The following is a 25552-nucleotide window of genomic DNA, read 5'->3' on the forward strand; positions in this document are numbered from 1 at the left end:
GGTGGACTTTGTAACTGAACCTTCCGTTTACTCTCTTCACTGCTTACCATAGCATATGCCTGGGCAAGAGTTACCTCATCCTTGGCCAAAATATTCTGCCTAATGATGTCAAACTCAGGGTTGAGTCCTATAAGAAACTCAAAAACCTTGTTTCATTCCACCAACTTCCTAAAAGTTTTTGCATCCTTCGTACTCTCCCATACAACTGTCTCCATAACATCAATTTCTTGCCATAGGGATTTCAACATAGAATAGTAGATTGCCACTCTTCTCCCCCTGTCTTAGGTTTTTCACATCACTTTTCAGCTTGTAGGCTCTTGCCACATTCAACTTCTGTGAATAGGTTTCAGTAACACTGTCCCAGATCTCCTTGGTTGAAGACATCCAAAGATAGTTCTGACCAACCATCATATGACTGTATAGTTCTCCTGGATCCATTTCTCAAATTCAGGGCCTGTCTCTTCCGGTTTCACCTTACTTCCTGTGAGATATCCTAATTTTCCTCTACTACAGACATAAATCCTTATAGACTGTGCCCAAGCAAGATAATTGGTTCCATCTAACTTAATTGTGGTCACACTAGCCAAAACGGAACCTACCGAGCCAAGCCCGAAAACTAGCACCTGCTTGAACTCACTTCCATATTGCTCCATTGATCAAATGGTAATCAAAAAACCAGAAATTTGGTCTTTATAAACTTACTTGAGGTAAAACAGTACCTAGATGCTTGAAAACTAGGGTTTCACTGTGCCTGACTATCGGGGAGAAAGAGAAAAGATGCAGTGGCTCCTACTAGAGCTTCCCAATCTCTTCCAAAACTGAACCACCCTCTTTTAGAAGTCAAAAGACACCTCCCAAGCATAGAGCTCCACACCCAAAGCTTCTCCTTTACCTGTAACTTCTAAACTCTCTAATCAGCTAGGGTTTTGGGCAGAAATAATACAGCATCACTTCTTGGCAGTTTTCGACCAGATTTCCACTCTCCAAACCCTCTACCAACTAGGCAAACGATCCTCTGAACTATAGAGAATCTATCTCTGCATACACTCTCCTAATTGAAGGGTGTATGGGAAAAGAGAAAAAAAGAAATAAGGAAGAAAGGAACTTGCTTTGATACCAAGATGTGAATTAGTCCTCAAACTGATATAAACTTGGTTAAAATTAGAGAGAAGAGAAGAAGAAAAGTAGAGAACAGCAACACAAAGGAAGAAGATGGAGAAAATAAGAGGAAGAAGAAGAGTTCAAATTATCTCTTCTCTCCCTTCTCTAATCCTTTTGTTAAACTTCATTCTTTAGGCTAATTACAAGTATGCCCTTAAGTGGGCGGCCAGCTAGGCAGTAACATAAAGAGAACTTACAAAAAGAAATAACAAGCCCATAAAGATAGGTCCATTAACAAACAAATAAATAAATAACACACTACAAGAAAAGATACTAGGGCCCATTCGACCCAGTCTCTCTACAAAGTAAAATCAACCATCTTTCTTCCCACATCCAATATTGCTTTCTTTTCATCAAACAGAATTAGGATAGCTGTCTGAGTAATCCCTAACTTCAACATCACCTCCTCCAAAACCATTTTCCAGTCTTTCACCTCAACCTTTGAGGATAGCACTAGTCTTTGTTCCCAATCCCCTTTTCCCCATTTAACCACAACTTGGGTTTGGTGCGGGGAGGGCAATTGTTACAAAGCTTTGGTCTTCATCAGTAGTGTCCATCCCCAATCTCTCTAATCTCTTTCTAATCTCCTTTATTTCCTCCTTGTTCAGTCCTCTTTCCACCAGCTTTTTCTCTCACGTCTTCTTCCTCTTTCTATCTCACCTAGTCACTAGGAACTAGTGCAGGTTGTTTTCTACCTTCACCCATCCTTCTAGCATTTTTCCTTCAGGAATAAATATCAAATGTTTCTTACCCCTTTCGAATCTTTCTTCTAGTGTTACAAACCAACCTTTGGAGTTCTCTTACATACTCTAAATATTTGATATTAACTTTCCAGATCTCCTGCCAACTAACGAGAAAGCTCCATCAAGAAAACATTGAAACCAGAAAGGTGCATCACCCACTATCAAGGTTGTACCTTTCCTTCCAGTAACTTCACTGTAAGCTCCCTCTGATAATACATATCTGACAACAGCAACACTTTCTTCTCCACTCTCCATTTCCTTTTCCTTGCATGAGTGAAGCCTTTTCCTCCATCTCCCCTCTTGATCTCTCTTGTTTTTTTTTTTTTTTCGCTAACATGATCCCAAATGAACTCTATAAAAGGAATAAGTTTCTAGAAAGATAAGTATCCATACCATTAGAATATATCTAAATTTATTAAAACAACGAAACAATGAACGTTTTATTTCATTTGCAAGAGCTGAAGCACTATTTTATCTAGACTTTTCCCTTGGAAGCTGGGGGTATAATAGGCCAGACACTCACCTGTGGAAAACCCAAGCATCCTACCATAAAATTTCCATCCTGCATAAAAAGAAAACAAAGACATATTCAACAAAAAAAAAAAAACCAAATACTTGTAAATATACATGAATTAAAAGAACTTAGTCACAAATTTCCCACAATGGCAATAATGACCAGCTGCATGTAGATAAACAAGAGCACATGGAAACTACAAAAATTGAATATATAGATATATTTTCTGAAATTAAAACAATAAAACAAGGACAATACCTAAAGTTTCACAATACAATGTAAAGGCTGCTGCACAAGTTTTTTCTTTCAACAAGTTAAAAGTTGATAACTCATTAGTTCCTCCAACATAAAAATAAGACCATCTATGAGAATATATGGGGTTTGACATTGTATGTTCTGTTTTATAGATAATCTCTGAGCAGGGTGGAATGCTAGAGAAGCATTCTTGTAGCCGAATGATCCACTCTACACTGTTTCAAGCCAAAGAAAGAAAGAGAAGGGAAGAAAAAAGAGAAAAGGTAGAAAAGAAAAGGGAAAGAAAGTTTGGGAAGGGGGGCTCCACCCCCCCTCCTTGAGCTAGTGCTATGCATCACAAGACATCTTTCATAAAAATGAAAGAAACAAAAAAAAAAAATGATATCCTCCTTCTTCTTCCGCCTCCCCCTCCCTCCTCATCCCCCTCCTCTTTAGGAGGCTTATGCCTCTTACATTCTCAATTATATCTCATGCCTTTGTGTTTTACATTTACCTTTTTAGAGAGTAATAGGAAGATCAAGACAGGGTAAATGTGGATTTAATGAATAAGTAGATGGCATTTTGTGTCATGTATACACTCGCTCAATTGATGGTTTCTCAGCAAGCAAAGTATTGGAAATAGAAACAAAAGAGACAGGAATAGGCAAAGGCACCTTAGAAACATTAATAGGAGCAACACCAAGAACATAATAGGGCATAGATTTAAAGAAAGTAATATCAAAGCAAACAAAGTACTTTCTTAAAGTAAAACTGTAAGACTTATGTTCCTTTTGGATACAAGAGTATCCTAGAAAAACACATTTTACAGTCCTAGCATCCAATATACCAAGACCCAGACCAAGAAGATGAACAAAATAGACAACCAAAGATATGTGGAGTCAACAAAAAGGAGATTCAGAAGGAAACAAAACAGAAAAGGGAGAATATTATGCAAAAAAAGATGATGGTATTCTATTAATTAAAATATAGGCAGAAAGAATAGCATCACTCCAACATTTCTTTGGAGCATTCACATGTATCAACAAGGAATAGATAGTATCCAAAAGATGGAAATTTTTTCTTTCAGGAACATTATTTTGTTGAGGGGTGTATGAGCACGAGGTCTAGTGAAAAATACCATTTTCCAATAAACTTTTGAAATGGTGTATATAAAAATTCACAACCATTGTCAAATATCCAAATTTTAATAGAAATGCCAAATTGAATCTTAATTTTTACATAAAACAACTAACATATGGAAAACAACTCTGAATAGGTTTTCATTAAATATAGTCAAATCTTGCGAGAATAATCATCCACAAAGATTACAAAATATTTGTACCCATTATACGATTTGATTTTTATTGGACCTCAAGTGTCAGAATGAACAAGCAAAAAAAGGACTAGGAACAAATAACTCTCAACTTTAGGACTAAATGAGACTATAATGCTTACTCAACTGACAATGACTCACATTCTAAAGAGAAATTATGACTGAGAGTGGGTGGCACCAAGGACTTAAACTTCTGAAGAGTAGGATGATTGAGACAATGGTGCCACTAGAATGAAGTAAGAGACAATGAGAAGATTGCTTGTAATCTACCACCATCAAGATAATACAATCTTCTTCCCCATCTTTAGATCTTGAAAAACACAATAGGAAGGGAAGAATGTCACAGAGCAATTTAAAGAGTACAAAAATCCCTGACACCATCAAATTGAAAGGGGATTTAGGGACAAAGAGTACAAAAAATAAGGATGAAAGATGAAGAGAAACATCATCAACACTATGAACAAAAGAGGAGGTACCATTAGCTATGGTAATTGACTAAGAAAGAGATGATTTCAAAAGTGAAGAGAAAGAAGAAAACTAATCAACAATTAATTCTTTTCTTTAATCAAGAAAAATAGAAAGAAAGAGTGTGAAAGAAAGATAGAGCAAGAGAAGAAGAAGAAGAAGAAGAAGAAGAAGAAGAAGAATCAACCATACTCTCTCTCCAGACCTTGAATCTTTTATTCCAAATAAAATAGTTGTAATTACATAAAACACCCTTGATGGTCAGCTGCTTCTAATACTTAAAGAAAAAAGGTCAACAGGTCCATGAAATTAAAGGCCCATTAACATAAAAAAATAACAAACATAAGGCTGAACTAAATTATGGCCCATCCAACCAAATATTTCTACACTCCCCCTCAAGCTGAGCATAGATGTCAATCATGCCCAACTTGCTTACATACTGCTGCAATTTAGCTTTAGGAACTCCCTTGGTAAGTACATCAACCAGTTGCTCTTTAGATGCAATGAGGGTAGACAAAGTTCTCTAGATGCCACTCTCTCTCTAATGAAGTGCCTATCCATCTCAATATGCTTGGTCTGGTCATGTTGGATATAATTATGTGCTATGTTAATGGCCACCTGATTGTCACAAGACAGCATTAGAGGCTTGTCATATTCAACACCCATCTCCTCCATTATAGAACGTAACCACAACAGCTTAGACACACCATGTGCCATGGCTCTATAATCTATAGGGGTGGCAACGAGCCGAGCTTTTCACGAGCTGCTTGAGCTTGGCTCAGCTCGGTTTCAACCGAGCTCAAGCCCAATTTAGTGGCTCGATTATTAAACGAGCCAAGCTCAAGCATATTAGGGCTCGGCTCATGAAGCTCGCGAGCCGGCTCGAATATATATATATATATATATATATATATATATATATATATATATTTGATATTTAATATATATAATATATATAACATATATAATAAATATATATTTGATATTTAATATATATAATATATATAATAAAATTTATAGAAAATAAATAAAAATATTATAATTCTTAATTTTTTAAATTTAAAATAAAAACTTTTTTATATATAATTTTTATTTTTATAAAATATTATTTTTTCTCAAAATCAAGCTCGAGCTCAAGGTTCTGGCTCGAACCGAGCTCGAGCCTTGTAGAAAAGTCTCAAGCCAAGCCCAATCCTGGTACTATTCGGCTCGGCTCGGCTCGAATCCACCCCTAATAATCTATCTTATTTGAAGATATAGCTACCATTGACTATATTTTGCTCCTCCAGGAAATTAGATTTCCATCACCTATGGTACAACACCCAGATGTAGACTTCTTATCATCAATACATCCTGCCTAGTTAGCATCTGTATATGCTTCTAGTTTCCTCTGACCATGCTTTCCAAAGAGGATACCTCTTCCTGGTGTACCCTTCGAGTAACATAAAACTCTCTCTACTACAGCCATGTCTGTTTCTTCAGGGGCATGCATAAACTAGCTAATGACACTAACAACATAAGAAATACCAAGGGGAGTCATGCATAGGTACAACAACTTCCCAAGCAACCTCTGGAATACTGCCCTATCCACAAGCAACTCTTTGTCGGAAGAAAAGAGCTTATGATTCAAACCAATAGGTGTGGCAGTAGGTTTGACCCCAAGTTTGTTTGTTCCAATAAGTCAAGCACATACTTACGTTGGGAGATGAAGATGCCATATTTGGACCTAGCAACTTCAATCCCCAAGAAGTATCTCAATTCTCCTAAAATCTTTAATTTCAAAATCAGCATTAAGAAAAGTATTTGAGGCTATCAATTTCTTGCATATCATCACCAGTAACTACAATGTCATCCACATAGACAATTAAGAAAGTAACTAGAGAACCTCTCCTCTTCACAAAGAGGGTATGGTCTGACTATGTCTATGTGTATCCAAAATGAACAAGGGAAACCTTGAACCTCTCAAACCAAGATCTATATGATTGCTTAAGGCCATAGAGAGACTTGCTCAATTTACATACCTTACCCTACATTTCTTTCTCATACATCCTAGGAGGAAGAGAATATACACTTCTTCATGAAACTCCCCATTCAAAAAAGCATTATTTACATCAAATTGATAGAGTGGCCAATCAAAATTAGCTACCAAAGACAACAAGCTCTTACAAATGTCATCTTAGCAACAGGGGAAATGTCTCCAAGTAGTCTAACCCATATGTTTGTGTCCTTTATAGTGGAAACCCATTTCCACCTAGCAAGTTCCTTGCCCTCAAGTAAATCAACCACATCCCAAGTATCATTCTTATGCAATGCCTCTATCCCTGTTTTCATAGCATCCCTCCATTCTAGTTTTGATAGTGCTTTTGATACAAACTTAGGGATAGGCTAAGAAGGAATAATATGATGGGGAGAGCAAACCATAAGAAAGATACTTTCAAATACAATGTGCAATGCATTTTCTCTTCCCTTTCTTATGGCAATGGATATATCAAGGTCAAGGAAAGGGGGCTGCTAAGATATAGGCTGAACACCTATTGTCTCTTCAGCAACTTGAAGTGTAGGAAGTTCAACTATAGAAGTGGAAACAACTTGCTCATTCCTAAACCTTTGTCGTTGCTACCACCTCTAAAGGATAGGAGGAGGCACAAATGAAAGAGGACGTAGAGGCAGTGGTGGAGGAACTGAAATAGGGGAACTAGGAGATGACTCAATAGGAGTAGACACACAAGGAGGTGACTTAATAGGAGGATAAAAATCAAGAATGTTAATAATAATAAGCCTAAGAGAGGGTTCTAATGAGGTGACTCATCATAGAATAAGCCTAAGAGAGGATTACATCATCATTTTCCAATATGTTCTGTCTAGTAATGTCATATTTTGGATTCAGCCCTATATGAAATTCAAACATCCTATTTCTTTCCACAAATTCTCTATATGTTTTAGCATCCTTTTAGTAGAAATCTGCTGAATTAAAAAATATAAAAGAAAAGTAGTTTCTTGAAGAGAGAAGGTGAAGAAGAGAAGTTGGAAAGAAAAGACGGCAATGATCTGGCCGCCCCCTTCACTTGATATTTTTACTAAAATAATAGAACAGTACAAAGACAACTATGCCCTTATAGGGCAGCAAAACATAAAACAGCATATATAACACTCAAAAACATAATAAAATTTGGGCTCACATAACTATTGTGGTCCCCACCTCCTATCTAACAACTAACATAAAACATCTACTTAGAAAAACATAATAAAACTAATTAATCTTCAACACTCCCCGTCAAGTAGAGAGTAAATGTCACACATTCCCAACTTGCGTAGATCATGTTCAAGCCTATTCTTTGCCACCCCTTTAGTGAGAACATCAGCCAGCTACAACTCTGAAGAGACATAAGGCAAACAAACTTCTCCAGTTGTTACCCTTTCTCTTATAAAGTGTCTATCAACTTCAAAGTGTTTTGTCCTATCATGCTGAATTGGAATGTGGGCAATATTGATTGCAGCCTGATTGTCACAGTATAACATCATAGGTTCCTCTGCTTTTACCCCAATCTCACTCAAAAGAGATCTAACCCAAAGTAGTTCTGATACACCATGAGCCATGGATCTATACTCAGCCTCTGCACTTGACCTTGCCACAATCGCTTGCTTCTTACTCTTCCAGGAGATCAAGTTTCCACCTACAAAGTACACACTCCTGATGTAGACCTCCTGTCATCTAAGCATTCTGCCCAGTCTGCATCTGTATAGGATTCTAGTTTTAGATTCTCATGATTTGAGAAAATAATGCCTCTACCAGGGTGCTTTTTCAGATATGCAAGTATTCTCTCAATAGCTTCCCAGTGCTGAACCCGAGGTGCATGCATGTACTGACTCACAACACTGATAGCATAAGAAATATTTGGTCATGTCATACACAAATACAACAGTCGACCCACCATTATTTGATATCTCCCCGCATCCTTTACCAACTCACCATCCACACCATTAATTTTGTGATTTGGATCAATAGGAGTGTCTGCTGGTTTGGTCCCCAGCTTCCCAATCTCCCGTAGTAGGTCAAGTACATACTTTCTCTATGAAATGAAGATCCCATGCTTGGATCTTGCAACTTCAATCCCTAAGAAGTATTTGAGCTCACCAAGGTCTTTGATATCAAATTCTTGCCACAATGATTTTTTGAGATCATCAATCTCCTCCAGATCATTTCCTGTCACCACTATATCATCCACATACACAATCAGAATTGACACCAGAGCATCTTTCCTCTTCACAAAGAGGGTGTGATTAGACTGTGTCTGTGTGTATCCAAAACGGATGAGTGCCCCTCTGAACCAGTCAAACCAAGCCCTAGGTGACTGTTTCAGTCCATACAGAGATTTTCTAAGTCTGCACACCTTTCCTTTACCAACATTTTCATAAAAGCCTACTGGAATGTCCATATATACCTCCTCCTGTAAATCACCATTGAGGAAAGCATTTTTGACATCAGGCTGGAACAAGGGCCATGAATAGGTGGCTGCTAGAGATAAAAGGATACGAACTGAACTCATCTTAGCTACTGGTGCAAAGGTTTCCAGATAATCAACACCATAGGTCTGAGTATACCCTTTTGCTACCAGCCTTGCCTTGGACCTCTCTATCTTGCCATCTACATCCGATTGTCTCCTTGTCTGGGGGGAGATCAACTATTTCCCAAGTTTGGTTTTTGACCAAAGCATCCATCTCATCTTGCATGGCTATTTTCCACTCAGGTTTGGAGAGAGCCTCGGTAACATTCTTGGTATAGACACAGAATCCAAAGAAGAAAGAAAAGCACGGTAGGAGGGTGATAAGGCATTGTAAGAGAGATGTTGTGAAATGCAGTGGGATGTACACTTTCTCTTCCCCTTACAAAGTGCAATGAGAAGATCAAGGTCAGTGGGATCAGCTGCAACAATGGTATTAGGGACAAAAACATTATCATCAGAAAACATAACAGGCTTAGGCTCAAGAAGAATACCTGGAACTGTATTTGCCGAATCTAGAGTTTCAAAAGGACTGACAGAGAGTGGTGTGGGTTGAGGATGTGTGGAGTCAACCATCATCTGCTGGCGCTGATATTTCTGTGAGACTGCCAGTAGTGGCTTATGTAATGAAACTAGAGGTGCAGGTGCTGGCTGAACTGATGTAGATGCTGGCTCAACTGATGAAGGCACCACATAAACAAGAAGAGGAATAGATTGTGAGTTCTCCTCCCCAAAACTCTCCCCATGAGGAGAACCACTCGAGAAGAAGAATGTGGATTCAAAAAAGGTAACATCCATAGCGACAAATATGCTCCTCAACACTGGGATATAACAGCAATACCCCTTTTGGTTCTGAGCATACCCGAGAAAAACACATTTCTTGGCCATAGGATCCAATTTCTTGCGATGAGGGCAAAGAATGTGAACAAAAGAGACACAATCAAAAACCCTCAGAGGTATATGAAATATCTCTTCATCTGGAAAAAGAAGGCTAAATGGCACCTTAAACCCCAAAGTCCGTGAAGGAACACGATTAATCAAATGCATGACTGTAAGAACTACATCTCCCCAGAACTGCACAGGAACTAAAGCACACACCATAAGACTCCTTGCCACCTCCATAATGTGTCTGTTTTTCCTCTCAGCAACTCTATTCTGTTGCGGTGTATATGCACAACTGCTTTGATGAACTACACCATGTTCTAAAAGATACGTGGTTAGGTCCTTCTCAAAGTACTCTCTGGCATTATCTGATCTAAAAGCCTTAGTTCTCACTCCAAATTGTGTGAGAACCATCTAGTGAAACTATCGTACCAAGTTAGCAACCTCATCATGTGATCTCATCAAATATATCTAAGAATATCGTGTATAATCATCCACAAACAAGAGAGTAATGGAATCCTCCCATGGAAGGGATATGATATGGCCCCCATACATCAGTGTGAATAATATTAAAAGCAGAAGTACTTCTTTTATTACTTGGTTGAAAAGACTGTCTAAAGGAAAGATGCCCCAAGCGATTGTGCCAAAGCATAATCTGGTTCACTGACTCTAACCCACTACTACTGTTGCTACTAACATGATGGTCCTGATGTCTCGGAATCTCATCCAGAAGGTAGACTCCATTCACCTCACGACCACTCCCAATCATCTTCTTTGGCTCCAGATCCTGCAAAACACAATTACCAGGAAGAAAGGTTATGGAACAATTCAAGTTTTTTGTCAAAGAACTAACAAACAATATGTTGGTATGAAGTCTAGAGACATGTAAAACAGAAGACAGAGTTATATCATTGGTCACTCTAACTATTCCCTTCCTAGCAATGGGCATATGTGAACCATCTGCTGTAGAGACTCTATCTCTACCAGAGCACAACTTATAGGAACTGAAAATGGTAGGGGCATTAGTCATATGCTCAGATGCTCCTGAGTCTATAATCCAGGGAGGTCCCTTCTTACCTAAAGTGGATGCAAGACTTGCAGTTGCATATGAACTACCTGTATGTGCAAAGAAAGTGGTGTAGTTGGCTCCTACATTATGCAATCCATCTGGAAGGCTAGAGCTAGGTGAATATTTCTTACTCATAAGTTGTCCAAACCTTTCCAATTCTGTTCTCATTGCTGCTACTGCAATGGATTCCCAATCAGTTTGGGAGAGAGGGGTTGAAGAGTTCCTGTAGTGGCTACATTTGCATTTCCCTTCTTGTTTCTTATCCGAAAAGGCATAAGATTTGGATGAAGCTTCCAACAAGTGTCCCTGGTATGCTTAGGCTTTTTGCAATAATCACACACCAAGTCCTTATCTTCCCTTCTAGTCTCACTACTCCCCTTGTCTCCATTCAGCTCAGGTTTTGTTGTACCAACCATAGTCGACTAGTCAATCCCAAGCTGTCTCAGCATTACATTCCTCCTACTCTCCTCTCTAGAGACAAAGGCATAGGCCTGAGAGAGTGTCACACCCTCCCTAGAAAGAATATGCTACCTAGCAATGTCAAATTCAGGGTTCAACCCTGCTAAGAACTCAAAAAACCTTATTCCTCTCTACCAGTCTGTGATAAGTTGCTACATCATTTACACTTTCCCATACCACAGTTTCTAAGTGATCTATTTCCTGCCATAGGGTTTTCAGCATGGAGAAATACATAACAAGAGGTTTTTCTCCCTATTTCATACTTATCAGCTGATTTCTTAATTGATAGGCTCTGGCTTCATTTTGCTTATGAGAGTAGGTTTTAGTCACTCCATCCCAAATAATTTTCCACAGGCACCAATAGCCATCTTCGCTGATTGTGCCCACTCCAAATAATTTGTACCATCAAGTTTTACTGTTGTAATGATCCCAGACCCAAAAATATCACTACTACCTCCAACACCCAGTCCCATAGTATCGGTAGATTTCATCTCGGTATTCCAACTCTCCATCTTACTTCAAATAGTTCAACAATAAGAAAAAAATAGATTGAAGGCCTTCAAAAAATAATTTAATATCATACACAGAAACCAACCCTTCCGGAAGAAGAAAACCCTAGCTAGAGGGAAATCTCTCTCCTCTCCATGCCTCCCAACAGAGAGAAAAGTGAATCGATCACTCCGGGAGGCCCAAAAAATTCCAGAAACCAAACCGCCCTCTTTAGAAAATCAAAAGAAAACTAACAATACCTGGGCGCTCAAGATCAGATCAAAAACAAAGAGTCCAACTTTTCTGGGACTCTTCCCCGTACTCCAGTTCTTCCTGATTTTGATGTCAATAGTAGATCACCTTCCTGATGACTAGATCCCACCAAAAACTCGAACTAGGCAATCTATAGCAGATTGATCAGCCCTTTACTACTTCATATAGTTGGCTAATCTAGGGCTGCATGAGAATGCTTCAAGAAATCCTAGTCGATGCTCTGATACCAAGTAGAAATCTATTGAATTAAAAAATATAAAAGAAAAGTAGTTTCTTGAAGAGAGAAGGTGAAGAAGAGAAGTTGGAAAGAAAAGAGAGCAATGATCTGGCCGCCCCCTTCACTTATTATTTATACTAAAATAATAGAATAGTACAAAGACAACTATGCCCTTATAGGGTGGCAAAACATAAAACAACATATATAACACTCAAAAACATAATAAAATTTGGACTCACATAACTACTGTGGTCCCCACCTCTATTGAGGGCCCGCGAATAGGATCTCGTCACAGGTCGGTCCACAGGGAAAACCACTTGTTTTCCCTAGTTCCTTCCTGCTCTTGATGAACCTATCTTGGCGCCTTGGTGATTTGTTCAAGAGACCACCAACTCTCCTAACTCACTTCTTGACTGAATATTCGATATCTTCATTCAATAATAGTGTCTCCTTAAATAGGAGATTACAAGAGTCCTAATCCTAGGGAGACTCCTTGCTAAATAGGGAGATCTCCTGCTCTATCTTGATAAGGATAAGATAAGTCTCTCTTAATCCTAATCTGATAAGATAAGATAAGAAAAAGTAAGATAGTCTAATCTAATCTGGATAAGATTGTTGTTGCCAAACTGGGTAGGATGAGGACATTGAATCACTGCTGCTGCTGGCGATGGTCAGGTCCCTGATGCTGTCAGCGGCGGTGATACTTCTTCCCGAGATAACATTACTCCCCTCCTGGACTAAAAGCTTGTCCTCAAGCTCAAACTCCAGATACGTGGCTTGGAACTCTGCCAAGGGAATCCAGGTGGCTTCGACCGATGGTAAGCTGTCCCATTCCACCAAAACTTCAAGAATACCTCGATTGATACGAGAGCGGATGAGAGCCCTAGGCTGTGGAGCAGGTTTGCCTTCTTTCAAGGGTGGTAGGGAGGGGACTTGGTCTGAAGGAACACCCGTAAATGGTTTCAGCAAGGAGACGTGGAAAACATCATGAATCCGGCTGTTCTCCGGTAATTCCAATTGGTAGGCCACACTGCTAATCCGCCGTAGAACCTTGAAGGGGCCATAGAACTTAGGGGCCAGTTTCAGGGCAGCCCTGTGGCGCAAGGAGCGTTGCCGATAGGGCTGGAGTTTTAACCAAACAAATTGTCCTGGTTCAAACGACAATTCCCGATGGTGCTTGTCATAGGTGAGCTTCATGCAGAGCTGGGCCTGTTGTAAGCGAAGGTGTACGTCGGCTAGGAGGGCATCGCGTTCTTGTAAGGAATGATCAATTTCCTCCAAACGAGTAGAACCAGGTTCATAGGACAGCAAGTGAGGAGGGTCCTGGCCATAAACGACACGAAAAGGGGTCGTGCCGAGGGAAGAATGGTAGGCCGTGTTGTAACAGTACTCGGCCCAAGGAAGCCAATCCACCCACCTTCGCGGATGATCCCCTATGAAGCAACGGAGATACATCTCGATCATGCGGTTTACCACCTCCGTCTGACCGTCGGTCTGTGGATGATATGCTGAGGAGAAGGCTAGGGTGGTGTCGTGTAGCCGAAATAACTCCTTCCAGAAGGCACTAGTGAAAATCGGGTCCCTATCGCTGACGATGGATTCTGGTAACCCATGTAAGCGGAAAACATGCGAGAAGAAGGCGAGGGCAACTGAAGTGGCAGTGTACGGATGTGATAGAGGAATGAAGTGGGCATATTTAGAGAAGCAATCTACCACCATGAAGAGGACAGATTTGCCACCTACCTTGGGTAGCCCCTCGATGAAGTCCATGGAGATGTCGGCCCAGATCTGTGTCGGGATCGAAAGGGGCTGAAGAAGGCCTGCCGGGTGCAGGTTTTCCCATTTATGTTGTTGGCACGTGGGGCAATTTTGGACAAAATCCCGAATATCAGTATTCATACCTTGCCAATGGGAATCAGCCTGGACGCTGTGCAACGTTTTTTGAACGCCCTCATGGGTGGAGTTATGGATGTTGGCGATGATGGTGGGAAGAAACGGGGAGTCTGGCGGAAGATGTATCCGACCTATATACAGTACCAACCCGTCCTAAAGGGACCAATTGGAGTCGACAACGCTGGACTGGATCTTCTGGACCAGAAGCGACCATTCCGAAGACTGTGGCATTGCCTTCTTGATGTCGTCTAACAGAGAGATCTAGGGTTGGGAAATTCCACACAGAGACATCGTGTCTTCATCGCACCTAGACAAGGCATCAGCTGTGCGATTTGAGGTTCCCGCCTTGTATTCCACCCGGAAATAGAACCCGAGGAGTTTGCTAACCCAATGCTGCTGAGGGGAAGTGGTGAGGCATTGCTCCAACATGTATTTGAGGCTGTAATGATCAGTTTTGACGACGAACGACTGCCCCCACAAGTACGGCCTCCAGTGCTGGACGACTCTAGCTAGGCCAATTAGTTCGCGCTCATAGGCTGGAAGTTTCAGATGTCGGTCGGCCAGCCTGCGGCTGAAGAAAGCAATCGGGTGCCCTTGCTGCTGTAACACGACCCTGATACCCATTCTAGAGGCGTCACACTCGACTGTAAATTCGAGAGCGAAATTTGATAATTGTAGGACTGGGGTGGAAGACAGGGCATCCCTCAATGTCAGAAAAGCTGCATCGGCCGCGTCGTCCCATCGGAAGGAATTTTTCTTTAATAGGTTGGTTAACGAGGCAGCCAACAGTCCATAATTCTGTACAAATTTGCGATAGTAACCTGTTAATCCTAGGAACCCGCGTAAGGCCTTGGCGGATTGAGGCTTGGGCCATTCCTTGATAGCCTGCATTTTGGAATTGTCAACCGTCACACCTTGCCCGTGGATGACATGGCCTAGATAAAGAACCTGCCGCTCCCTGAAGGAGCACTTGGACCGTTTTGAGAAGAGTTTGTGTTGGCACAGGAGCTCGAAAACAGTCCGCAAATGGTGCACATGCTCTACCCATGATTTGCTATAAACGAGGATGTCATCAAAGAATACCAAAACAAATTTGCGCAGATGGGGCTGAAATACCTCGTTCATCGATGACTGGAATGTGGATGAGGCGTTGGTGAGACCGAATGGCATGACTAAAAATTCAAAGTGACCGTGGTGGGTTCGAAAGGCAGTCTTCTTCATGCCACCGGGAGCCATGCGAACTTGGAAATACCCGGACCTAAGGTCCAACTTGGAAAAGTATTGAGCACCATGCAGCTCGTCCAATAGTTAGTCCACAATGGGAATAGGGAACTTATCCTTGACCGTCCGGCCATTGAGCTCTCTATAGTCAACACAGAACCTCCAATTTCCATCCTGTTTCGCCACCAACAGAACAGGCAAAGAGAAGAGGGAGCGGCTCTTGTGTATGATCCCTTGTTTCAACATCTTTGCACATTGTTTTTCTATTTTGTCCTTCTGTAGGTGAGAGTAGCAATAAGGCCGGACAACGACTGGTTCTGAACCCGCCACTAGAGGGATTTGATGGTCCCACGCTCGGAGAGGAGGGAGTCCCTTGGGTTCCTGGAATACGTCTGAAAACTCGGCGAGGAGTCTTTCCATGGCTGCCAGTTCTGTCTGAAGTGCATGGACCTATGGTATCCTCTCCTTAACCCTGCAACCGTGCTAAGAGACTTGCTTCCCATTTAAGTGGAATGTCATTGTGAGTGTGTTGAAGTCCCATAAAATTGGACCTAGGGTAATCAATGATTTGACCCCAAGAACAATATCGAACCCATCCAAGGAGAGTACGAATAAATCAGCAGAGAATAGTTCAAAGTTGACCTGTATCTGAATGTCCTTACAGATTCCCGGATTGTGAACTCTTTCACCGTTTGCGACGGCTACCTGTAGTCGTGGCCGGAGTTCCTTTGGTAGTTTTAACTGAAGGGCGACATGTTCACTTATGAAGTTGTGTGTGCTCCCTGAATCGACGAGTATGCACACTAGATTACCTGCTATCCGTGCCTGTAACTGTATGGTCTGAGAGGTTTTTATTCCGGTGATCGCGTGGAGAGAGATCTCTGGCTCGAATACGACGGGTTCTTCTTCATCCTCCTCTTGCTCATCTACTAGGAGGCAGAAAAGCCTCTTGCACCTATGTCCTGCCGAGTAGAGGTCGTCACAGTTGAAACATTGGCCCATTGCTCGGCGTTCCGCCATTTCTGCCCTGTTCAAACGTTTAATGGGTGGAGCTACCATGTTGCTTCCTGCACTTGTCGCCGATCTAGAGGTGTTGGTTGTGTGAGATCTCGGTTCCCGGCTGGGTGCAGAAGAAGGGGTCATTGTCGTTGATTTTGGGGGTGCCCAAGAGTTCGGTGGATGTCCCATATTGTAGGTCCTACGGCTGAGTTGCAGCTTGCGCTCGAACGCGCAGGCCAAGTTCATGGCTGTAACCAGGTTTGGGGGATTCTGCATTTCTACGTCCACCCGCAGGGGTTCTGTCAACCCTGCCGTGAACATGTCCACCTGTTGGTCCAGTCGCACTGAGGATGCCCTTGCGAGGAGGGTTTGGAACTGGTGCTGGTATTCTGCCACCGTGCCGGTCTGTTTAAGGTTAATCATCTCGCCTAAGGGGTTGCTTGTCAGTGGGGGTCCGAACCTAAGAAGGTAGTAGGACTTGAACTGGGGCCAACTGAGCCTGGGTTCTTCCTGTTCTAACCGATAGAACCAAAGTTGTGCTTCCTCTGTTAAGTGAAAGGCAGCTAGGCTTACCTTATCCCGGTTGTCTGTCCATTGATTTCAAAAAAACTGCTCGCACCAGTACAGCCAGCCCAAGGGGTCTTCGTTGCCGTTGTACGACGGGAATTCTAACCTGCTGTACTTGGGGATGACTACGGCCCCCTGGTTGGCGAACTGCTGTTCGCAGGAAGACTAGCAGATTTGGTCGGCGGCCGCTAGTGGCCGCGAATGATCTCGTCACGGGTCGGTCCACGGGGAAAACCACCTGTTTTCCCTTGTTCCTTCTTGCTCTTGATGAACCTATCTTGGCACCTTGGTGATTTGTTCAAGAGATCACCAACTCTCCTAACTCACTTCTTGACTGAATATTCGATATCTTCATTCAATAATGGTGTCTCCTTAAATAGGAGATTACAAGAATCCTAATCCTAGGGAGATTCCTTGCTGAATAGGGAGATCTCCTGCTCTATCTTGATTAGGATAAGATAAGTCTCTCTTAATCCTAATCTGATAAGATAAGATAATCTAATCAACTAATAAGATAAGATAAGAACAAGTAAGATAGTCTAATCTAATCTGGATAAGACTGTTGTTGCCGAACTGGGTAGGATGAGGACATTGAATCACTAGTGCTGTTGTCGGCGGCGATGATATTTCTTCCTAAGGAATGCGTCCATAACAACCTCCTATCTAACAACTAACATAAAACATCTACTTAGACAAACATCATAAAACTAATTAATCTTCAACACTTTTTATAATTGGAAATAGCCTTATACTTAAACAAGGAAATAGAGTAGAGAGAAGGGAAAAGGTCTTTCAGGGCCGAATTTCCCACCCAGGCATCTTCCTAAAAGAGAACAAAATCCCACGAGCAAACATCATACTTGACAAAGTTAAGAAATTGGGGAAGGATATTGTGAATCACTTTCCAAAGAGTGGTCAAAGTAGCTTGACGGCAAACACCAACATCCCAACCATTCTCCAAGCGACTATGAATACTAGCTATCACCTCATGCCACAACCTCCCTCTTTCCAAGGGCCATCTCCACAACCATTTACCTAACAAAGCTATATTCTTTAAATCCAAATTTCCTATCCCCAACCCACCTTCCTTGGTCCTACACACTATTTCCCACCTTATTAAGCGATCTTTTTTCTCTTCCCCAGGCTCCCACAGGAAATTCCTAATTAGCTTCTCCAATTTCTTTGTCTCCCTAGAGAGGATCCTAAATACAGAGATAATAAACCGAAAAGTTAGCTAGAGTGGCTCTTAACAAAGTTACTCTACCCCCTAGAGAGATATAGCTCTTTATCCAAGTTGCTAATCTTTTTTCAATCTTCTCCAGGATTAGAGTCCAAAAACTGCTTTCCTTTGGGTTAGAACCTAGAGGGAGCCCAAGATAAGACAAAGGACTTGAGTGATCTCATGATCCATCTGAAGAAAAGGCTCATTTGGGATGCCGAGCTTCTAGATTGTGCAAGAAGATAATAAAAATTGTATTTTCCTATTTAGCACATCTACATTATTGTCTACAATTGTGGAAAGTTATCAAGAATCTAAAGTAGTATGATCAATTTTGAACCATGCAATACTTTGATTTACCACTTTCCTCTAGAAAGTGAGACATAGTGAATTCCCTTGAGGATTACATCCTTCCCTATATAGGACCATTCTTGAATGATGTTAGCAAATCCTTTGTAATGAATCTAAGTGTTCTTACAAGTTCTTCTAGGGGACCAAAGAATAAGAGACCTTTAAAATCCCAGCCAGCCTAGCCACTAGGATTCAGCACTAGCATGTGAGAATTCCAAGTACTCAAAGCTCATAAATTAAATAATTACCGGTTTTCGCTTTAACACCATATTGGATTCTTGGCAGGCACTACATGGTCGAACAATGTCAACAGCACCCTGCTGCTCATTGGTACCAGGTCGGTTACACCTGCATAAACGATAAACAAGATGCTTAATAAAGGTGAATAATACAAGTTCTGAAAACCACAACACAACATGATAAGCCAGTACCTCTCAAAGAAAATTGCCATGGCTTCCAAGAGTTTCACTTTATTCAACCTTGCCTACAAAGATATCCAACATTACTAGGAAATCCATCTGCAGCCAAGTATTCTTATCTAAAATATATAACCATTATCAAAATTCAAATATGCAAAATGAACATAATAGTTAAAATATATAAGCAATTCTAGGTTCAAAATTATACACATAACATCTAGAGCCTTTCTTCACATACCCACACAAGTATGTGTAATCATACACCCATAACATCTAGAGTATTAACACTCAGACTGTCCTTAAGCATAAACATGCGCCTGGTTTCCTGTAAGTAGATATTTTTTTCTGTCAAACATGGATTTATGAGGCTAAAAATCAGTACAATTAAATGACCTCAACCACCTGATTCTAATTTTACTCCATTTCTTTTGGGTGATGCAAAACTTCATATAAATATTCCAGTGAAAATAATGGATGAAAACAATAGACCATTTTGTTCAAACCATAAGAACCTTTTGATGTTCTAGACATCTCCTAGAGAGTGATTTGGTGCTGGAATCCATGCCAGCATAAGTGTGACATGTAACAACCAACATTTTTGTCTAAAAGACACTCCCACATATCCTCCAAGTTAGCTAAAGTAAGTTTAGGAACACCATTCAGAACATAGAAGCTGCAAACTGCCGAATAATCATATACTTGATGAAAAGATGAAGAAAAGTCTAGAACCAGCTTACATCTAAGAAACAAGCTTTCATCTGCTGCAAGCAAGTCTCCAAGACTTCAGCTTTTCTCTTGGTGCCAATGCTCACTGCTTTCATGTCACATTCCATCATAGATCTAAGGTATGGTTTCCAGAGCTCATACCTGAAAAAATGATTCCTAAAATCATCATATCATAAAAAAAAAATCAAAGAATATGCAGTATACTTTTGGATCTAGAATCATAATTCATCGACGCCTCTATCAACAAATATAGAGGAAGTCATAGGAAAATAGCACAAGAAACTATCTTGAATTAATTGGACCTCAACACAAAGTAGAAGAGAAGACAATCTTTAAGTTTTTTAATCCCCAAAATTTACACTAGGTGGATAATGTGATAAATCACTGATCAACAATTCAACAACCCTCCTTCAAGTCCCAATCATAAAGAAAGAAAAAAAGGTTCAACAACCCTTCTCTTTTAATCTCATTTCTAAGTTGCTTACCCTCTTTAAGGGCATTATTAGCAACCATAAGGAATTCTCATTTCCGAATCATTCCCCAACCAAACTCACCATTTCACTTCTCCAAAGTTCCATGACACTTCCAACAGTTTCTTTCTTCTAATTGATAAAAGAATTCCTTAGACTGTTTGTTTCCTTCAAACAACAACTTTTGTTAATTCAAAAGTGCTTTATTAATAAAGACAATAAGAAAAAATAAAATGAAGTCAAGGAAAGACCAAGAAGGCCCCACTCAGATCAATATGATAAGCCTGCCAAAATACGATAAAGGCCAAAAATAGATATAACAAAAATGTCATAAAGGCTAAATCAAATGCTGAAGATTTAAGATTATAATGCATATAGACGTGAGTCTGTCCTTCAAATCTGTTATAAAACTGATAAAAGAAATAAAAAAAAGTGAGAGAGAAAGAAAGGTTACAGAAGAATAGAAGAAGATGAAGAAGAAGAAGAGAAAAAAGAAGAGACTTCGATGGATCTCTCTCTCCATTCAGTAATCTTTTATTACACTTAATTAATCATGCTAATTACAAGTCTGCTCTTTAAGTGAGCGGCCAGCAAAGTAGTAACTTAAAAAGAGGTGAACAGGCCCATTAACACATAAAACAGATATAACATTACTTAAACATAAAAAATACATTAGGGCCCATTCAGCCCAGTCTCTACACTCCCCCCCAAGCTGAGCATAGATGTCAATCATGCCCAGCTTGCTTATATAGTGTGTCAGCTTTCCTTTTGGAACACCTTTGGTCAAAACATAAGCTAATTGCACTTCTAAAGCAATAAATGGCAAGCAAACCTCCCCTGCAGCATATAAAATGTCTATCAACCTTTATGTGCTTAGTTTTGTCATGTTGAACAGGATTATGTGCAATGTTAATAGATGCCTAGTTGTCAAAGTGGAGTATCATTGCCTTTTCATAGTCAATACCCAACGCTCCCAAAAGTGATCTCAACCACAATAGTTCTGACACTCCATGTGCCATTGCAGGAAACAATGTTCCTTGCCAGCAAGGCACAATATCCTGAGGTGGATCTCCTATCATTAATACATCCGGCCTAGTTAGCATCAATGTATGCCTCTAGCTTCATGTGTCCATGCTTGATAAACGGAATACCTTTCCCTGGAGTACCTTTCAAGTAGCACAAAACTCTTTCTGCAGCTGCTAAATGTGTATCTCTGGGAGAATGTATAAACTAACTAATAACACTTATTGCATAGGAAATATCTAGCCGAGTCATGCAGAAATATTACAACTTCCCAAGCAGTCTCTGGAACACTCCCTTATCAATCAACAGTTCACCATCAGTAGCAAAAGTCTTATGGTTTAGGTCTATAGGGGTAGAAGCTGGTTTACCACCAAGTTTACCAGTCTTTGCAAGGAGATCAAGAACATACTTGTGTTGAGAAATGAAGATACCATCCTTAGATCTAGCAACTTCAATTCCCAAGAAGTATCTAAGATCCCCCAAATCCTTTATCTCAAATTCAATGTTAAGAAATCTTCTGAGCTCAATCACTTCCCAAGTGGCATTACCCGTAACCACAATGTCATCAACATAAACTATCAGAAAAGTCACCAAAGAGTTTCTTCTCTTCAAAAACAAAGTATGGTTAGATTAAATCTGTGTATAACCAAAAGAAACAAGGGCAGCTCTGAATCTCTCAAACCAAGCTCTAGGGAATTGTTTAAGACCATAAAGAGGCTTCTTCAATCTACACACCTTCCCTTGCATTTCTTTTCCATACACCCCTGGAGGTAAAGACATATAGACCTCTTCATGTAGGTCTCCATTCAAGAAGGCATTTTTAACATCAAACTGGTGAAGGGGTCAACCAAACGTAGCAGCTAGAGACAACAAAACTCAAACTAAATTCATTTTAGCCGTAGGAGAAAAGTCTCAAGGTAATCAATACCATACATCTGAGTGTAACCCTTAGCAACCAATCGAGCCTTAAACCTCTCAATAGTGCCACCAGAATGACATTTGATAGTGAATACCCATTTACAACCCACTAGTTCCTTCCCTTTAAGCAAGTCCACAATATCCCAGGTATGGTTCTTATGCAAAGCATCTAGTTCAGTCATCATAGCATCCCTCTATTCAGGTTTGGACAAGGCTTCTAGTACAGACATGGGAATCGCATGGGTAGAAACAGAGGCAAAAAAGAATAATAGGTAGGGGATAGAAGGTTGTAGGACAAATGTTTAGAGATACAATGTGTTGTACACTTCCTCTTGCCTTTGCGAAGGGCAATAGGAAGGTCAAGGTTTGGGGAGGTAGCAGGTGGGTCAAACAGGTCTAACATATCTGTCCTAGTGATTTTTACAGCAAAAATCACCCAAACGACTTGAGAAATTCAAGAGAATGAAGAAAATAGAGTGAAGAAAGAAAGATAAAACTTTCTTAAGCTTGAAGTAATTGAATATCCTCCTTTTTTTCTCCTTTGAACAACAGATAATAATGTTCTTAATATAGGAGTTCTATTTAGGTCAGCAGCCAATAAAACACTGAAATTACAAAAATACCTGTATCCCAAAATAGTAAGGAAAACCCAAAATAACCTTATCTAATAGCTATATACCCTGTGAGACTCTTCCTAACAATAATCCACTGAAAAATATTAATTGACTAAGAAACAACCTAGGAAATCATCAAAACAAGAAAATAGCTAAATTCAAGCACAAGAATTCTTCACTTTCTTGTTCCTTCTAGATTTGTCTTGTGCTTCTTCATAATTAAGTGCTGCAGCCTCTACATCAGTCCCCTCCACTTGAAGAGGACTCACCCTCGAGTCTTGTTTGGAGATGGGTGGATGGTACTCAAAGGGATCAGCAACATTGAAAGTTGTAGATATACTCATGGAAGTAGGAGGATCTACAACATAAGCATTGTTATTAATCTTTTTCATAATCTTGTAGGGTCCAATCTTCTTGGGGTGCAACTTGTTGTATTTCCCTGTAGGGAATTGGCCCTTAGAAACACCACTACTTCATTTCCTTCTTTGAAACTTTGGTAGCCTATGCTGATCAGTTGCTTCCTTATACTTGGCATTGGCCTCTTCTAGGTGTTTCTTTACTTCCTCATGAATAGATATGATTTTGTCAGCAAAGTGCTCCACTGCAACAATATATCTTGGCAATTTTGGAAGTGGCACCAAGTCTAAAGTATGTCTAGGAATGCATCCAAATACAATCTCAAATGGAGATTTGCCAGTAGATCTGTTTACCATGTTATTATAGGAAAATTCTGCTTGTGCAAGAGCTAAATCCCATTGTTTAGGTTTCCCACTAGATAAACTGTGTATCATATTACCAAAAGTCTTATTTACCACCTCTGTCTGCCCATTAGTTTGAGGATGACAAGTGCTGCTAAATTGTATCTCAAAGTCAAACCGTCACCATAAAATCCTCCAAAAGTGGCTAAGGAAATGTGTGTTACAATATGAGGTAATAGACTTTGGAATGCCATGTAGTCTAACCACTTCCCTAAAGAATAGGTTGGCTACATGTGATGCATCAGTTGTCTTCTTGCAAGGAATAAAATGAGCCATCTTCGAGAAGCGATCCACTACTACAAACATTGTATCATGTTGTCTCTTGAGTTCTAAGCAACCCAAGCACAAAGTCCATGGAAAGATCCTCCCAAGGACCCCTGGAGTAGGCAATGACATGTACCCTATGTTTTCGGTATGCCCCTTAGATGTCTGGGAGACTGCAAACATGGCAACCTTACAAACCCCCCAACATCCCTATTGAGATGTGGCCAATAATAACGCTTCTCCACCATTTCAATGGTCTTGTCTCTGCCCAAATGACCACCATTATGCAATTCTTTAATGATTTTCTCCCTCAAGGATCCTCTAGGAATGCATAATTGAGTTCCTAGAAAGAGAAAACCATCATGCAAGACAAACTCACTATGATGTCCCATTTGGAGTTTTTCCCATTCAACCTGGAAATCTTCATCTATAGCATAGAGCTCTTTTATGCATTCAAACCCTACGACTTTTTTTCCTGCAATGTTTTCATCAAAAGAACCCTCCTACTCAAAGCATCTGCTACTTTGTTCTGTTACCGTGATTTATGCTTGAGAGTAAAACTAAACTCTTGTAAGAAGGCTATCCATCTAGCATGCATATGGTTAGTAGTGTTTGTGTTATTAATATACTTCAAAGCATGATGATCGGTATAAGAAACAAACTCCCTTTGGATCAAATAATGCTTCCAATGCTTCAAAGCCTGCACTACAGCATATAGCTGTTGCTCATTAGTAGACCATTTCCTTCTTATTTTAGTTAACTTTTCACTATAGAAAGCCACAGGTCGATTCTCCTGAGACAGTACAGCACCTATACCCGTCATTGAAGCATCACATTCCACTTCAAATAACTTATCAAAGTTGGGCAAACCAAGTACAGGAACTTTGGTTAGCTTCTCCTTTATCAATTGGAATGCCTTTTCTGCCTCAGGTGTCCATTGAAACTGCCTTTTTTTTAAGCATTCAGTAATAGGACTAACAATGCTACTGAAATGCCATACAAATCACATGTAGAAAGCAGCCAAGCCATGGAAAGAGTGCACCTCATGTACATTTTTAGGTGAAGACCAGTCTTTACCTTTTTCCTCATCAACCATAATGCCTGAATCACTGACCACATACTCAAGAAACACAAGCTGCTTGGCCATAAAATTGTACTTCTTAAGGTTGGCATAAAGCTGATTTTGGTGGAGAATCTCAAATACATCTTGCAAATGTTGTAGGTTTTCTTCCTAGTCCTTGCTACACACTAGGATATCATCAAAATATACTACCACACACTTGCCAGTCAATGGCTTCAAAACATGGTCCATCAACCTCATGAATGTTCTAGGGGCATTGGAAAGTCCAAAAGGCATTACTTTCCACTCATACAACCCTTCTTTTGTCTTGAAAGCCATTTTCCGTTCATTACCAGGGCAGGTTCCAATTTGATGATAACTACTCTTCAAATCAATCTTAGAAAACATTTCTGTCCCATAAAGCATATCTAACATATCATCTAGCCTAGGAATCAGAAAACGATATCAAACTGTTACTTTATTGATGGCCTTACTGTCCACACACATCCTCCAACTCCCTTCCTTCTTTGGTGTAAGTAAGGCTGGAACAGCGTATGGGCTAGTACTAGTTTGACCCATTCCTTAGAAGTTCATCCACTTGCCCTTGGAGTATTTCATGCTCCTTAGGACTCATTCTATAGTGTGGCAAATTTGGCAAACTAGCTCCTGGAATCAAGTCAATAGCATGCTGTATTTTCCTCATAGGATG

At 40.3% G+C, this 25552-nt stretch overlaps 1 protein-coding gene across 2 annotated transcripts in view; it reads right to left on the reverse strand.

Annotated features, from left to right (window-relative positions):
* Positions 1 to 25552, reverse strand: part of TOP3A (topoisomerase 3alpha) — an 85889-nt gene that overhangs the window by 18525 nt on the left and 41812 nt on the right. The window contains exons 15-19 of one of the 2 annotated variants that reach the window (XM_088945146.1): positions 19748 to 19877; positions 19023 to 19075; positions 18840 to 18939; positions 10532 to 10621; positions 2428 to 2466 (exon numbers count right to left, since the gene is read on the reverse strand). In XM_088945146.1, the coding sequence (XP_088801272.1) occupies positions 2428 to 2466; positions 10532 to 10621; positions 18840 to 18939; positions 19023 to 19075; positions 19748 to 19877 (412 nt within the window). The remainder of the gene's footprint in view (positions 1 to 2427; positions 2467 to 10531; positions 10622 to 18839; positions 18940 to 19022; positions 19076 to 19747; positions 19878 to 25552) is intronic. The other variant, XM_088945147.1, reaches the window with a different exon arrangement.

This window comes from Nelumbo lutea, chromosome 5 (assembly GCF_056320005.1).
Source record: "Nelumbo lutea isolate HS-2025 chromosome 5, American lotus-T2T, whole genome shotgun sequence".
In the NCBI taxonomy this organism is placed as follows: Eukaryota; Viridiplantae; Streptophyta; class Magnoliopsida; order Proteales; family Nelumbonaceae; genus Nelumbo; species Nelumbo lutea.